The sequence below is a fragment of the Microcaecilia unicolor genome, chromosome 3, assembly GCF_901765095.1.
Source record: "Microcaecilia unicolor chromosome 3, aMicUni1.1, whole genome shotgun sequence".
In the NCBI taxonomy this organism is placed as follows: domain Eukaryota; kingdom Metazoa; phylum Chordata; class Amphibia; order Gymnophiona; family Siphonopidae; genus Microcaecilia; species Microcaecilia unicolor.
In genome coordinates, this window is record NC_044033.1 from 167,162,213 (window position 1) to 167,176,027 (window position 13,815).

A 13,815-nucleotide genomic window follows, 5' to 3' on the forward strand; every position below is an offset into this window, starting at 1 on the left:
CATGCTACCAATCCCAAGGCAAGTAGTGTCTTCCTCCATGTCTATCTCAATAACAGACTATGGCTTCTCCTCCAGGAACTTGTCCAAACCTTTTTTAAACCCAGATATGCTAACCTCACCTTTCCCTTTGTGACTGTCATTGGGAGGTTCTTATGATTCACTTATATATTCTAGTATTGTCATCTTTTGTTCATACTGTACTGATTTCAGGAAGGAGGTTTAAATTTTTTTTTTATTTATTCAATGGCCTAACAAAGCATAACTAGAAAAGCAATAAGAAACAGTAACATCAATGACTGATTACAGATGCATCCCCTTTTACATTATTAATCATGAAAGAATTTCCCCTCACCCCCTCAAATAATACTTTAAGATGACATCCAAGTCTGGGAATAGCTCCAATTCTACATTGGTTTAGAGCGTGCATTGCTATGTATTATGTCTCTATGAAAGGTGGGTAGTTGATCTCCAGTTGGTATATAGATCCCAAATTGTGCAATGTGATGCAATATGTCCATATCTCTAAGCTGTTGATTTGGACATTAAGCAATAATAGTCCACTTTCTGGAAAATAGTCTCCAGCAGTGGAACCACGGGTTGCTTTCACAGTTTTGCTAAGACAGTTCTAGCCACTGTAAAGACATATATCATCAAAGAGTGAATCTCTTTGGGGATATCAATGGCCCTATGATGTAACAACAAGCAGCATGAGTGGGATAGGAGACAAATAAAAAGGTGTTGAGATGAGTTTTTGAAGTAAGGCCTACCAAAAGGTCTTCACCACTGGGCATGTCCACCATATATGGAGAAAAGTTCCTTACTCACCACATTTGTGCCAGCATGAGGGAGAACCCGTCTTATAGATTTGGAACAATTTTGTGGGAGTATTATACCACTGATAAAACATTTTACACCCATTCTCCACCATGGGAGTAGCAATAGAGACTTTGAATAAGCATTTGAAGGCCTTGTCCCACTGGTGTGGGGTAAAGGATTGGGACAAAAGCCCTTCCCACTTAGCTATGTACTTCTGGACAGGGGCATCCTCTTTCAGCAAGGCTTGATATAATCTAGATATACAACTTCTTCTTGTGCCCGAAACCAAAGCCATCTCCAGTGAAGTTTCAGGCAGGGAGAGCTCCTCCTTTGCTCTATGTATTATAAAATCTTTTAATTGCAAATAATGAAAATGATCACTGGGGGCAAACCATATTCCCCTCCTCCTGCAGTTCGGAGAAAAGGAGGAGCTCACCCTCCACTCATACCTGTCCCAAGGTGCATAATGACAACATAGCCCATTTTATTTATTTAGTAGGATTTATTTACTGCCTTTTTGAAGGAATTCACTCAAGGCGGTGTACAGTAAGAATAGATCAAACATGAGCAATAGGCAATTACAGCAGTAAAAATAGTCAACTAACAATACAAAGTATGGCATGGTATACTACTTGCAATGTCAACACAATACATAATAGAACATTATAATTGATAGTGAAATAGATATTGTAAATATATCACATCAATTAGCCATGGGGCAAACCTTTCTGCATAACGAATAGGCGTATTTAGATGATAGTGTCTATGGGCAAAGAACCTAGAGTGAATTGTTACCCACAGGCACAAGGGGACCCTCAAGATATTATTAAGCCCAACTAACAGGGTTTTCAAGCATGAAATGGGCAGCCAGGGGAACACCTACAATGGGGTCAAGCCGAATGCCCATGTTCCATCCTGGTCCAAGAGTTATCCACACCTCCCTTCCAATTCGTTACAATCTGCAGAAGAGCCACCTGATAATACAGTTCAAAATTGGGAACCCCTATACCCTCATTATTTTTCAACTGATATAAAATTTGATGCCCCACTTTGGGAGGTTTGTGCTTCCAGATATCGACGAATGCCTTTCACCTAAGTGGCTCAAAGTAGGAGTGTGGGATTGGTAGTGGGATGGCTTGAAAAAGGTACAGAAGCTTTGGGAGAGCTGTCATCTTAAGAGCCATAATGCGGCCCAGCCAGGAAATTTGCAGAATATTCCATCGATTTAGATCTGCATATACCTCCTTCAGTTTAGAGGGAAAATTGGCCTAATAAATCCCTGCTGTCGTACTTGTCAAGTGAACACCCAAGTATTTGGTGGACCCAGGGGCAGAGTATCCTCAGGCTGCATAGTAAGATTTAAAATTTCTGATTTTTGTAAATTGATCTTAAACCCAGAAATCTGTTGTGCATTGCTGTGGCTGTGGTTTGTAAGCAAATTCTTTAAGATTCGTACAGTGTGATTGTGACATTTCACCTGTGCTAGCAGAAGGGAGCCAGCCAAGATCTTTCCGTTCTGAAATAGTTAGGAGTCTAATGTCACTTAATGCATAGGATATTTGAATAGTTAAAATAGGGCTTACAGAGCACCAAGCTCAAGCATCCATTTTGAATCGTGACATCACTTCCTCCCCAAGGAAGGAGGTTTTAACTTTTGAAAGCTAGCGAAAAATGTATTTAGTCAAATAAATAGATATCAATAAATAGATTTTGCACAGGGGTGCCTAGTCAAAGTAACACTTAATGCGCCAGTGGGAAGCCTATTTTCTAAAGACAAATAAACACCTACTTTTCTTTATGAAGTACCAGTGTAAGTGGCACACGTGGACGTATCCACCAGCCCAAGACCCAGATAAATAATGCACTTAACGCATGCAGAACCCATACTTCAGTCAACTCCGCTCCTTTGCACGTCCACCATGAAAGGGCGCACCGTCACTTCAAAGGTTGTACTGTTACACCAGATGGTATTTTGTAAGAGGTCATTTACATGAATATGTTGTAAAATCTGTGTAAAAATGACCAAATGCTGCCAATACAGGCTTGTACTTTATTGCTTAAATAAAGTATGCACCCCTTATAAAATTACCCTCTTAAAATGAATTAACATGACAGCCGCACTACTTGTTGTCTCATGCCCCCGAATTCTATAAATGGTGCTTTAAATTGCACACAGATTCACAAGGGAAAAAGATATGATGGGTTTACCTAGCCAATCTAGTGAAAATCCCCTGTCCCAGTCAAATTTAAATTGGGAAGAAATATTCAGGGTTCGAGTCTGATGAGCTAGGTTTTTATCATTGCATAGCAGATACCTTACGAGACAACAGCATGAGACTAGAATATGTGCTGCCTTGTACTGCTTAAAGTGCAAAATTACTTCTAATTCCACAGCTCAGCTCTGGACGTGCAACAGGTTGCGATGTGGTGAGACGCGGCTAACTGGCAGCTATTGTTTTTGCTCTGATGACTGCTTGAGCAAAGGAGACTGTTGCACAGACTACAAGAGTGTTTGCAGAGGTAAGGATCTTGCAGTAACTGCAGGCTTTTACAATTATTTACACAAAAACTTTATGTGGCTCTTTTGTCAAAATCATATTCAGACATCCTTATTCATAACAATGCAGCCAGCTTTTATCTGAAGCCAACATCTAATTTCCATGGGCCGGACCCACAGAAGAGAGCTTGGCTTAGGCCCCACACCCTCTTGCTGTCGTGCTAGGAATACTCTTGTTATAATTCTACTAATGTTTTGTAATCTGCATGAAAGGTAACTATAATAGGGGCTCATTTTCATAGCACTTAGGGAGTCTTTTACTAAAGATTAGCTTGAGTTATCTGCAGCAGGGCCCATAGGAATAAACTGGGCCCTGCTGCAGATAACTTGAACTAATCTTTAGTAAAAGACCCCCTTAGACTTAAAAAGTTCCATAGGTTACTATCAGGCTCATTTTCGAAAGGGATAGACGTCCAAAAAGTGACATAAATCGGCACGTGGACATCCTTTTCACAGAGACGTCCAAATCGGTATAATCGAAACCACATTTTGGACATCTTTGTCAGAAGTCTGTCGCAAGGACGTCCAAATCTCAAGGGGGCGTATTGGAGGTGTGTTTGAGGCAGGACTTGGGCGTTCCTAAGACTTGGACATCTTTGAGCCATAATGGAACAAAGCAAAGACGTCCAGGACTAAAACTTGGACGTTTTCACCTAGACCTGTTTTTATTATGAATAAGGCACAAAAAGGTGCCCAAAATGACCAGATGACCACTGGAGGGAATCGGGGATGACCTCTCATTACTCCCCCAGTGGTCACTAACCCCCTCCCACCCTCAAAAAAACATGATTAAAAATATTACTTGTCTGCCTCTATGCCAGCCTCAGATGTCATACTCAGGTCCATGACAGCACATGCAGGTCCCTGGAGTAGTTTAGTAGTAGGTGCAGTGCACTTCAGACAGGTGGACCCAGGCCTATACTCCCCTACCTGTTACATTTGTGGAGAAAACAGTGAGCCCTCCAAAACCCACCAAAACCCTCTGTACCCGCATATAGGTGCCCCCCTTCACCTGTAAGGGCTATAGTAGTGGTGTACAGTTGGGGGTAGTGGGTTTTGGGGGGCTCAACACACAAGGTAAGGGAGCTGTGTACCCGGGAGCATTTTATGAAGTCCATTGCAGTGCCTTCTAGGGTGCCCGATTGCTGTCCTGGCATGTCAGGGGGACCAGTCTACTAAACAAATGCTGGCTCCTCCCACGTCCAAATGGCTTGAATTTGGATGTTTTAGACTTGGACGTTTTTGTTTTCGAAAATGGCTGAAAATCAAAGACGTCCAAATCCAAGGACGTCCATAGTATTTTCGAACACAAGGATGGACGTCTATCTTTTTTCAAAAATGACCTTTTCCCCACCTCCGAATTTGGATGTTTTACAAAGACGTCCAAATTCCAACTTGGACATTTCTTTTGAAAATGCCCCTCCATGTAACTTTGTAAGTCTAAGTGCTTTGAAAATACGCCTTATGTCAATAAAAGCTGGAAAGATGGGAGCAATAAAAGGATTAAAAGCATGTATAAGTAAAACAGAAAATGCAAGAAAGTGTTTACTGAAGACAGAGGTTCAGCACAGCAAAAGCATGCATGTAATCTAATTTAGCAACTTCTGGTTTAGACTAGCCTGGTTCACCGAGTATCCCACTAATAAAAATTATTCACCTGCCATTTTCTCACATTTTAACACTTTAGGTCGAATCTATCAAAAGATTTTCCTTAGGTCTGAGAATAGCAGGGATCCCGTGATAAATTACGAACTTCCTCTTTGAAATATCCTTCACTAATTAGTCCCTCCCTCCTCAATTGCTTTTGTCTTTAAGTGGCACTGGCACTCCTGTGCTGAGAATTATTTTTCTGCATCATGGAAGTAGCTGCTAGAACAGGGGTGGGCAACCATGGTTCCAAGGACCACAATCCTGTCGGATTTTTAAGATTTCTACAATGAATATGCACCAGATTGATTTGCATGTACCACTTTCATTGTATGGAAATAGATCTCATCCATATTCATTATGGAAATCTTGAAACCTTGAATGGGTTGTGGACCCTCGAGGACTGTGGTTGCCCACCCCTGGGCTAGAACTTTCTCCTTGCTGTTTGTGTGTTGCCTGGAATTGTGTGCCTGAAAGGTCCCTTTTTAAGATTTATAGAAAAAGGAAAGCAGGAAGAGGCCCTTTTGTAGACAAATTTCACTAAAGTGGGAGCATCTACTGTCGAGGGTCTGTTGTGTCCATCATTCTGTCCATCAGTAGATGTGTGAGTGTGTAGAACAGTAGTGGCACAAATCCCTGCTTCTCTGTTAGTGGTGGCACGAACTGCCACTGCTCCCCAAGTCCTCCTCCTCTGACATGTGCCATGTGCAGTCCTTTCAGGAAGCAATCAGCCATACATACAGAATTGCAGAATTGGAGAAGCCACAGGAAATTTTGATGCCAATGCTGCTGCTATTGCTAATTTTGTCTCGCACTGGTGGCATTTTGGTGGAACAGGGGATAGAAGGACAGCAGGTGTTTGTGATATACACTCTTCAGCTTATTAAGACTTTGTTTTAAATTGATTTGATAATCTCATATTGCCCCGTTTTTTACATTACAAATGCTCTTACATTCCGCAATTGCCATAAAGTTCTGTGCAGATTCCAAGAATAACATGACAATAAACAGGCAAATGCAGTACCTCATCTCTAAGGTTTTTTAAAGAAGAAAGATTTTGGAGCCTTTCGAAATAACAAATAGTTTTTTATCATTCTCATTTGTAAGGGTAGAGAATTCTAAACACCAGATGCATGGTAAGAAAAACCCTTTATAAAAACTCATTTAGAATGTAATTATTTAAGGGCCCTTTTACTAAGCCGTGTAAGCATCTATGCATGCCCAATGCGCGCCAATTTGGAGTTACCACCTGGCTATCATGTGGGTTTTGCGCTAATTTCATTTTTGGCGCGTGTCTGAAAAATAATTTGTATTTTCTGGTGCGCATCCGCTACGTGTGTCAAGTGCCATTTGGCGCGTGTAGGTCATTACTGCCCGGTTAACACGTGAGACCTTACCACTAAGTCAATGGCTGGCGGTACGGTCTCAGACCCAAAATGGAAACACACCAATTTTTATTTTGTCGCATGTCCATTTTTGGCAAAAGTTTTAAAAAGGCAGTTTTTTTGCAGGCATGCTGAAAAATGGATCTGTGTATGCCCAAAACATGCGCATACACTACTGCAGGCCATTTTTCAGCTCACCTTAGTAAAAGGACCTCTTGGGATCTAGAAAATGCAATGACATGGTATTATGCAGTGCACCAATCCGGTCCCCCTTTGGCATACATATCATATGTAACAAATATGATGGAGCTCTCCCATGTATATTAAATATCATTGTATGTAATTTAAGCTGGATTTGAGCTTCAATGGGCAACCAATGAAGATCTATAAATAATGGTGCAATTCTGTCATATCTATGGGCAGAATATATCAATCAAGCTGCTTTATTTTGAATTGTTTGCAATTATTTAAGAAGATATTTATGACTATTTACATACCATTACAATAATCTAATTGGAGCAGCAACAGACTCTGCACTACTAACCAAAAAAAAAAAAAAACCGGATCAAAATAACTGCGAATTCTCCGTAATTTTCTTAGTAATGAAAAGGATTTTTTGACCACCACATTCACTTCTCACTCGGGTGTTAAACTACTATTTAAAAAAGACTCCCAAAATGTTTACATCGGATTAAGATTTAATATTAGGATTACCCCACCTAAGTATGTTATCCTTCCAAATATTATCAGATTGTCCAATTAGTAGAAACTTGGTTTACAAATATCTGGTAGGTATGAAGTGACTCTAGCATTGACCCCACAGTATTTATGGACAGTTGCCTTATGAGTACTGGGAGTAATTGTTGCCAAATCCCATTGGTATGATTCTAATTACTGTAGTGCTCTACTGTCACTTGTTCATGTAATGGGGTTCTTTGGTTTGGAGCAGTCCACTTGTGGTTTCACATCTCAGGCCTCCACATAATACTTTATCTTGGTGCTCTCCCTCTCTTCACTCAGCGCATGCACATTCTTCTCCAAGAGAGCAGGTTCACTCCAGGTGAAAGGGATTTCTCTTCAAGGCCCAGGCATAGATTTCCCTCTTCACCCTAAATACTTAGAAACAGATAAACGTTGCTCCAACAAACTTTACTGAAAACTCATGCAAAACATGTAGTCCTTTGCAGTAGTCTTTCTGTCCTGAGCTTGTACAGCTTTAATTAAACACTGTAATACTCCACATTGGTTGCTGGGCAACCTATGACCTCCTGCACAAACCAGTCTTTTTGGAAAGGAGAGGTTTCCTGGTTACTTGACAAACCTTTTCCCTTCTAAATAAATACTTCACGGTCTCTCCTTTCAGGGATCTTCTTCAACACGGCCTCTCTTAGAAAGGGAGTCTTTCCTCACAATACCTTCTCCAGTAGTTAGGTTCCTGCTCGGTGCCTTTATCTCTCTTTCAATCCCTTAGCTTTTGGTTCAAGCAGATTCACTTGTTTCTTCAGTTCTCAGGTAGAGGGGTGGGTAAAACCTTTGAATTTCATGTGTAATTTACAAACAATAATTTAAAATTCAAGGAAGGCTTTATAGTGGCCCAAAGGCTGAGCCTTAGGTACATATCGTCAGCAAATTCACAGAAATTCATCCTCATACTCTCTAGGGGTATCTGACTTATATAAGGTCAAGCAGAAACACTGCATCCATCCCATAAGAAATGCTGTAGCACAATGGTATATTTCTCCTCTGAGTTTGAATGGTTCTGAATCCAGGAGCATACTGGGCTAGTGAGGGTCATGAGAGGATCCTTACATTTGGAAACAAATTGGGAAATGCTACTAGCATGTGAACATTAACAGAGATTTTTTTTTTTTTTTAGAAAAAAAAGACTTCATCATCATGGTCAGACTATTACAGTTATTAATCAATGGCATGGGTCCAAAAAAATAAAATAAATCTACATTTAAACCCCCTTTTCGGAATGCTTTCCACGTTCTACATTACAGAAACTAAAACTGGTTTGCCAATATAGAAACAGAGATACATGATGGCAGATAAAGGCCAAATGGCCCATCCAGTCTGCCCATCCTCCGTAACCACTAACTTTTCCTTTTCCTAAGGGATCCCACGTGCCTGTCCCACGCTTCCTTAAGTTCTGACACAGTCCTTGTCTTCACGACCTCCACCGGGAGGTCATTCCATGCTTCCACCACCCTATCCGTGAACGAATACGGAATTTAGATCCCATTCTAAAACAGATGTTACCATGAACATCTCTGTAGCAGTGCCCATTTTAGATCTCCAGCCTGATCAGGTTTAGCACTGCAACATCTTTGTGTGTCTTTTACAGTGCATTTATTCTAGCAAAAAAAGGTGCCGGTACTCAAATGCTAGGCCACCCTTCAGGGGTGGGGTGATCGCTGAGGGACCCACCCTACAATAGCCAGGCTCCCTGCAACCAGTCACAGAATCTTTGGCAAGGCAGAATTGGTGTGTAGAGCATGAGCACTTTCATTAAAACTTGGGGTCCATGGGTCAATTTTAGCAGACAATGGAAAAGGTGCCGGTACTCAGTACCCCCAAGTACCCCCTCAAAAAAAAGCCCTGGTCTTTTAGGCCACAGGCATTGCAGTACCAAACCCTATACAGCCGTACCTCCCTTGATGGATCACCCTGATGGCAGCAGTACAATCCCTCCATATCCCCCGGACCATCCAGCCATTCCTGAGGTCCATCCATGGCAGAAGCAGTTCTCTCCACTCCCAACCCATCTGACACCAGGTTTCAAAATGGTCTCATGGTACTACCACCCTTCTGTATAAGGGCTCCTGCTCTGTTCCTCTACAGTGGCAGAGATGGACCCCGGGTGAGTCCCTGGGACGGTTGGAGGGTTTGAAGGGATGGAGGGTTTGTCTTACTACCAAAATGCAGGCATTGACCCTTATATGGAAGGTTTATCCTAGCAGCAGTAGCATGAGACTACTGGTAGGGGTTGGTGCCAGCATTTGAACACCTCCTTAAAACAATTCAAAACTAATTTAAAAACACACCTTTTTACCATGGCTTTTGATTTATAGTTGGTATGGTCTCTTTTTGTGTGTTGACAGCAGTCAGTCTCAGAGCTGATTTCAGTTGTATTTGAATTATTTGTGCATGTATTATTGATGTCGTTTTTAACCTTTGCTGCCTTTCTTGGCACTTTTCTATGTGTGTGTTTCAGTTTTGTGGGTTTTAAAAATTTTGTGAATCGCTAAGATTTGGTTTTTGCCATGAATTGGCGATCGATCTAAATTCAAATAAACATAAAATATAAACATGGAGCCAGATAGGACAGGAGTAGAGTAGACCACTTCTACCCCTTTCCACTATGACATCAGGGATGGACCCTAGATAAGTCCCAGGGATGGCTGGAGATTCCAGTGGGAAGGGGGATTGTTTGACTGCCATCATTGTGGTGGGGGACTGGTACAGCTGCCATTGGAGGGGTGATGGTACTACTGTCATCAGAGGGGAATGAGGGGTTGGTACTGTTGCCACTAGAAGGTGGGACTGAGCAGGGCAGACTTATCTATTAGACACAATAGCCATAGCACCTGGGGTCCACGAAAATGTTTTAATATTTTTTTTAATCAGAAAGAATAAAAATTAAGTAGAAATTATTTATTTTCATGCCTTGCCTTGCCTTTAGGCCTTGAAAATGTACAAAATAAATAGAATATAAATACAAATACAAATAAAATATACATACAATTCAAATTAAAACTCAGTCATATATTAAATGCCACCAAAGGAGGGGCCCATTAAGGCAAAAGTGCCCAGGGCCCACAAAAGTCATAATGCAGCCCTGGAATTGAAGGTTGATACCGCTGCTATCGGGTGGGGATGTCAGTGGCTGTTCCCATGCTGGTACACTGCCGGTAGTGAGGCTGCATGTGTCAACACTGAGTAAGTGCAGTTGTTATCAGCAGTACACACCCTGGCCACAGTATATGTCCTCAGGAACAAGTTTAACTCCTAATGTTGATCCCGGGGGCCATGGGTGTGTACCTCCCTTCTGAAATGGGGAATGCATGTCTGTGTGTGCCCTGCTTTCATTATGCCCTAATTCCACCCATATCATGCCCCCTTGCCAGATGGGCCTACTGGCAAGTTAGAATCCTGACTTCTCAAAACCAGATTCTAGACGTTTTTAATACCTAGACGTTTTTGTGCCAGGATTCAAATGTCTATATCAAGAATAGGCCTTCTAAAATAAGCACCATAGTATTTCATTGCCTAATATCAATATTTAGGGTTGAAATTGAATTGTTCTTTTAGGTGAAACACCCTGGGCGAAAGACAAGTGTGAACCCGTCACTCAACCTCAGTGTCCAGAAGGGTAAGCTCCTTCTCACTCTAGATATTTATGTTTGGGTGTAGTTCATGTCTTAGAATACCAAAATGTTACATGAGTATTTTTGAGAAGTATGGTTGCCCTTGTGAAAAGAGATGTACATATTGTACAAAATACAACAGAGTTTACAAATATAATTAGCATTTTGGATTTGGAAACGTATTAGACTTCCCAGTTCAACCCAAGTTGGCCAAACAGCCTGATCCAATCTTGGGTTTGCCCTACTGCATGGATGGAGTTGTAGTTCTGACTGCCCAACTGATTCCCTTAGATCACTGGTGTTCATTCCCAGTCCTCAAAGGTTGCAAACAAGTCAGGTTTTCAGGATACTCCCAATGAATATGCATGAGATACATTTGTATGTCATGGAAGTGGTATGCATGTAAATCTATCTAATGCATATTTATTAAAAAAAAACAAAACCACTATAGCTGGGATCACACAAAACAAGTGAAGATTTTGGATGTTGTCTTAGACACCAAACTTTCATTTAAACAACAAAGCGATGCTATTGTTCGCTCATCAATTTTTGCAATGCATCATATTTGTTCAGTGCGCTCTTTTCTCTCTCCCTTGTTAATTTGTACACTCCTTCTTGCCCTGGTCATGTCCCATCTAGATTACTATACAGCTTATAATTGAAAAAGAAAAATGCCTATATTGCGACCCAAATCGGGAGATAGACGTTTATCTCACAAAAACGAATAAAGCGGTATAATCGAAAGCCGAATTTGGACGTTTTCAACTGCACTCCGTCGCGGATGCGGACAAAGTTGATGGGGGCGTGTCAAAGGCGTGGTGAAGGCAGAACTGGGGCGTGGTTATCGGCCGATCAGAGATAGGCGCCTTTCGCCGATAATGGAAAAAAAATATGCGTTTTTAGCGAGAATTTAGGGCACTTTTCCTGGACCCTGTTTTTCCACGAATAGGGCCCCAAAAAGTGCCCTAAATGACCAGATGACCACTGGAGGGAGTCGGGGATGACCTCCCCTGACTCCCCCAGTGGTCACAAACCCCCTCCCACCACAAAAATATGCCGTTTCACAACTTTTTATGTTCACCCTCAAATGTCATACCCACCTCCCTGGCAGCAGTATGCAGGTCACTGGAGCAGTTATTAGGGTGTGCAGTGGACGTCAGGCAGGTAGACCCAGGCCCACCCCCCCCCCCACCTGTTACACTTGTGCTGGTAAATGGGAGCCCTCCACACCGCCCCCCAAACCCACTGTACCCACATGTAGGTGCCCCCCTTCACCCCTTAGGGCTTTAGTAATGGTGTAGACTTGTGGGTGGTGGGTTTTGAGGGGGATTTGGGGGGCTCAACACCCAACGGAAGGGTGCTATGCACCTGGGAGCTCTTTTACCTTTTTGTTTTTTTTTGTAAAAGTGCCCCCTAGGGTGCCCGGTTGGTGTCCTGGCATGTGAGGGGGACCAGTGCACTACGACTCCTGGCCCCTCCCACGAACAAATGCCTTGGATTTATTCGTTTTTGAGCTGGGCGCTTTCATTTTCCATTATCGCTGAAAAACAAAAACGCCCAGCTCACAAATTGTCGAATAAAACATGGACGCCTATTTTTTCCCAAAATACGGTTCGGTCCGCCCCTTCACGGACCCGTTCTCGGAGATAAACGCCCATGGAGATAGACGTTTTCGTTCGATTATGCCCCTCTATAACTACTACTACTACTACTGCTATTTAACATTTCTAAAGCGCTACCAGGGTTACGCAGCGCTGTACAATTTAACAAAGAAGGACAGTCCCTACTCAAAGGCGCTTACAATCTAAAGGACAAAAAGTGCAGTCAATCAAATTGGGGGCAGTCTAGATTTCCTGGATAGAGGTACAATGGTTAGGTGCCGAAAGCGACATTGAAGAGGTGGGCTTTGAGCAAGGATTTGAAGATGGGCAGGGAGGGGGCTTGGCGTATGGGCTCAGGGAGTTTATTCCAAGCATAGGGTGAGGTGAGGCAGAAAATAGGACTTCCACAATTTCTGAAATTGGTTCAATCGACAGCTGTTAAACTTCTGCACGGTGCACATCGCTTTGACCAAGTTACACCTCTCCTTCGCATTGAACACTGGCTCCCTGTCTCTTCCCACATTATGTTTATGGTCCTTCTCTTTGTCTTTAAAGGCCATTTACCTTCTGCCCCCTCCTACATTAGCAGCCTTCTTATCCCATACACTCCTTCTTGTTCCCTTTGCTCCTCTAACAGTAATCTACTGACTCTTCCCTCCTCTGCCTGCCTCCACCTGAATATTTTCATAGAAACCACCATTAGTTACCTTGGGCCCAAACTATGGAATAACCTTCCTTCTTATCTCTAGACCCAGCCCTTGGTCAGAGCATTTAAATCACAACTCAAAACATACTGCTACATAACTACTTCTCACCTAAGCTCTCATCAAGGATGCTGTTTAAATCAATGTTCTTTTAGGAGGGAATATTATTGCTTTGTGTGATCCCAGCCATGGAGGAGCATTTTCAATATGACATCGAAGTCCGATTTTAGACGTTTTGATCAAAATGTCCAGAATTCAAGTGGCAAATAAAGCGATTTTTTGAAACAGCTAAATGCCTATCTTCTTTTTTTTTAAAAACAGCCACTTGCTAGATGTTTTTCTGCTCTGTGCATTTATCTTTTTGGTCTATTTTTGAAAAAAAAAATGCCCAAGTGAAAAATGCACAAAATCAAACCATTGAGATGTAGAAGGAGCCAGCATTCTTAGTAAACTGGCCACACAGACATCCCAGCAGAGCAGTGGGGCACCCCAGGGGGCACTGCAATGAACTTCACATAAAAGCTCCCAGGTACACATCTCACCCTTACTCCAGTATATTGTGTGGTGAGCCCTCCAAAACCCACCAAAAACCTACTGTACCCAACTATATACCACTACAATAACCCTTATGTCTGCAAGTGTCACTTATAAGTGGGTACCGTAGGTTTTGATGGGTTTTGGAGGGCTCACTTTCTACCACAGTTAGAGTGGATTATGGGCCTGGGTCCCCTTCTC

The 13,815-nt window shown here is 42.2% G+C and overlaps 1 protein-coding gene across 1 annotated transcript in view; it reads left to right on the forward strand.

The window, feature by feature from the left end:
- The window catches only part of ENPP3 (ectonucleotide pyrophosphatase/phosphodiesterase 3), a 249,644-nt gene that overhangs the window by 72,386 nt on the left and 163,443 nt on the right, over window positions 1-13,815 (forward strand). Inside the window, exons 4-5 of the mRNA XM_030196550.1 lie at window positions 3,211-3,336; window positions 10,720-10,780. Coding sequence (XP_030052410.1) covers window positions 3,211-3,336; window positions 10,720-10,780 — 187 coding nt within the window. The remainder of the gene's footprint in view (window positions 1-3,210; window positions 3,337-10,719; window positions 10,781-13,815) is intronic.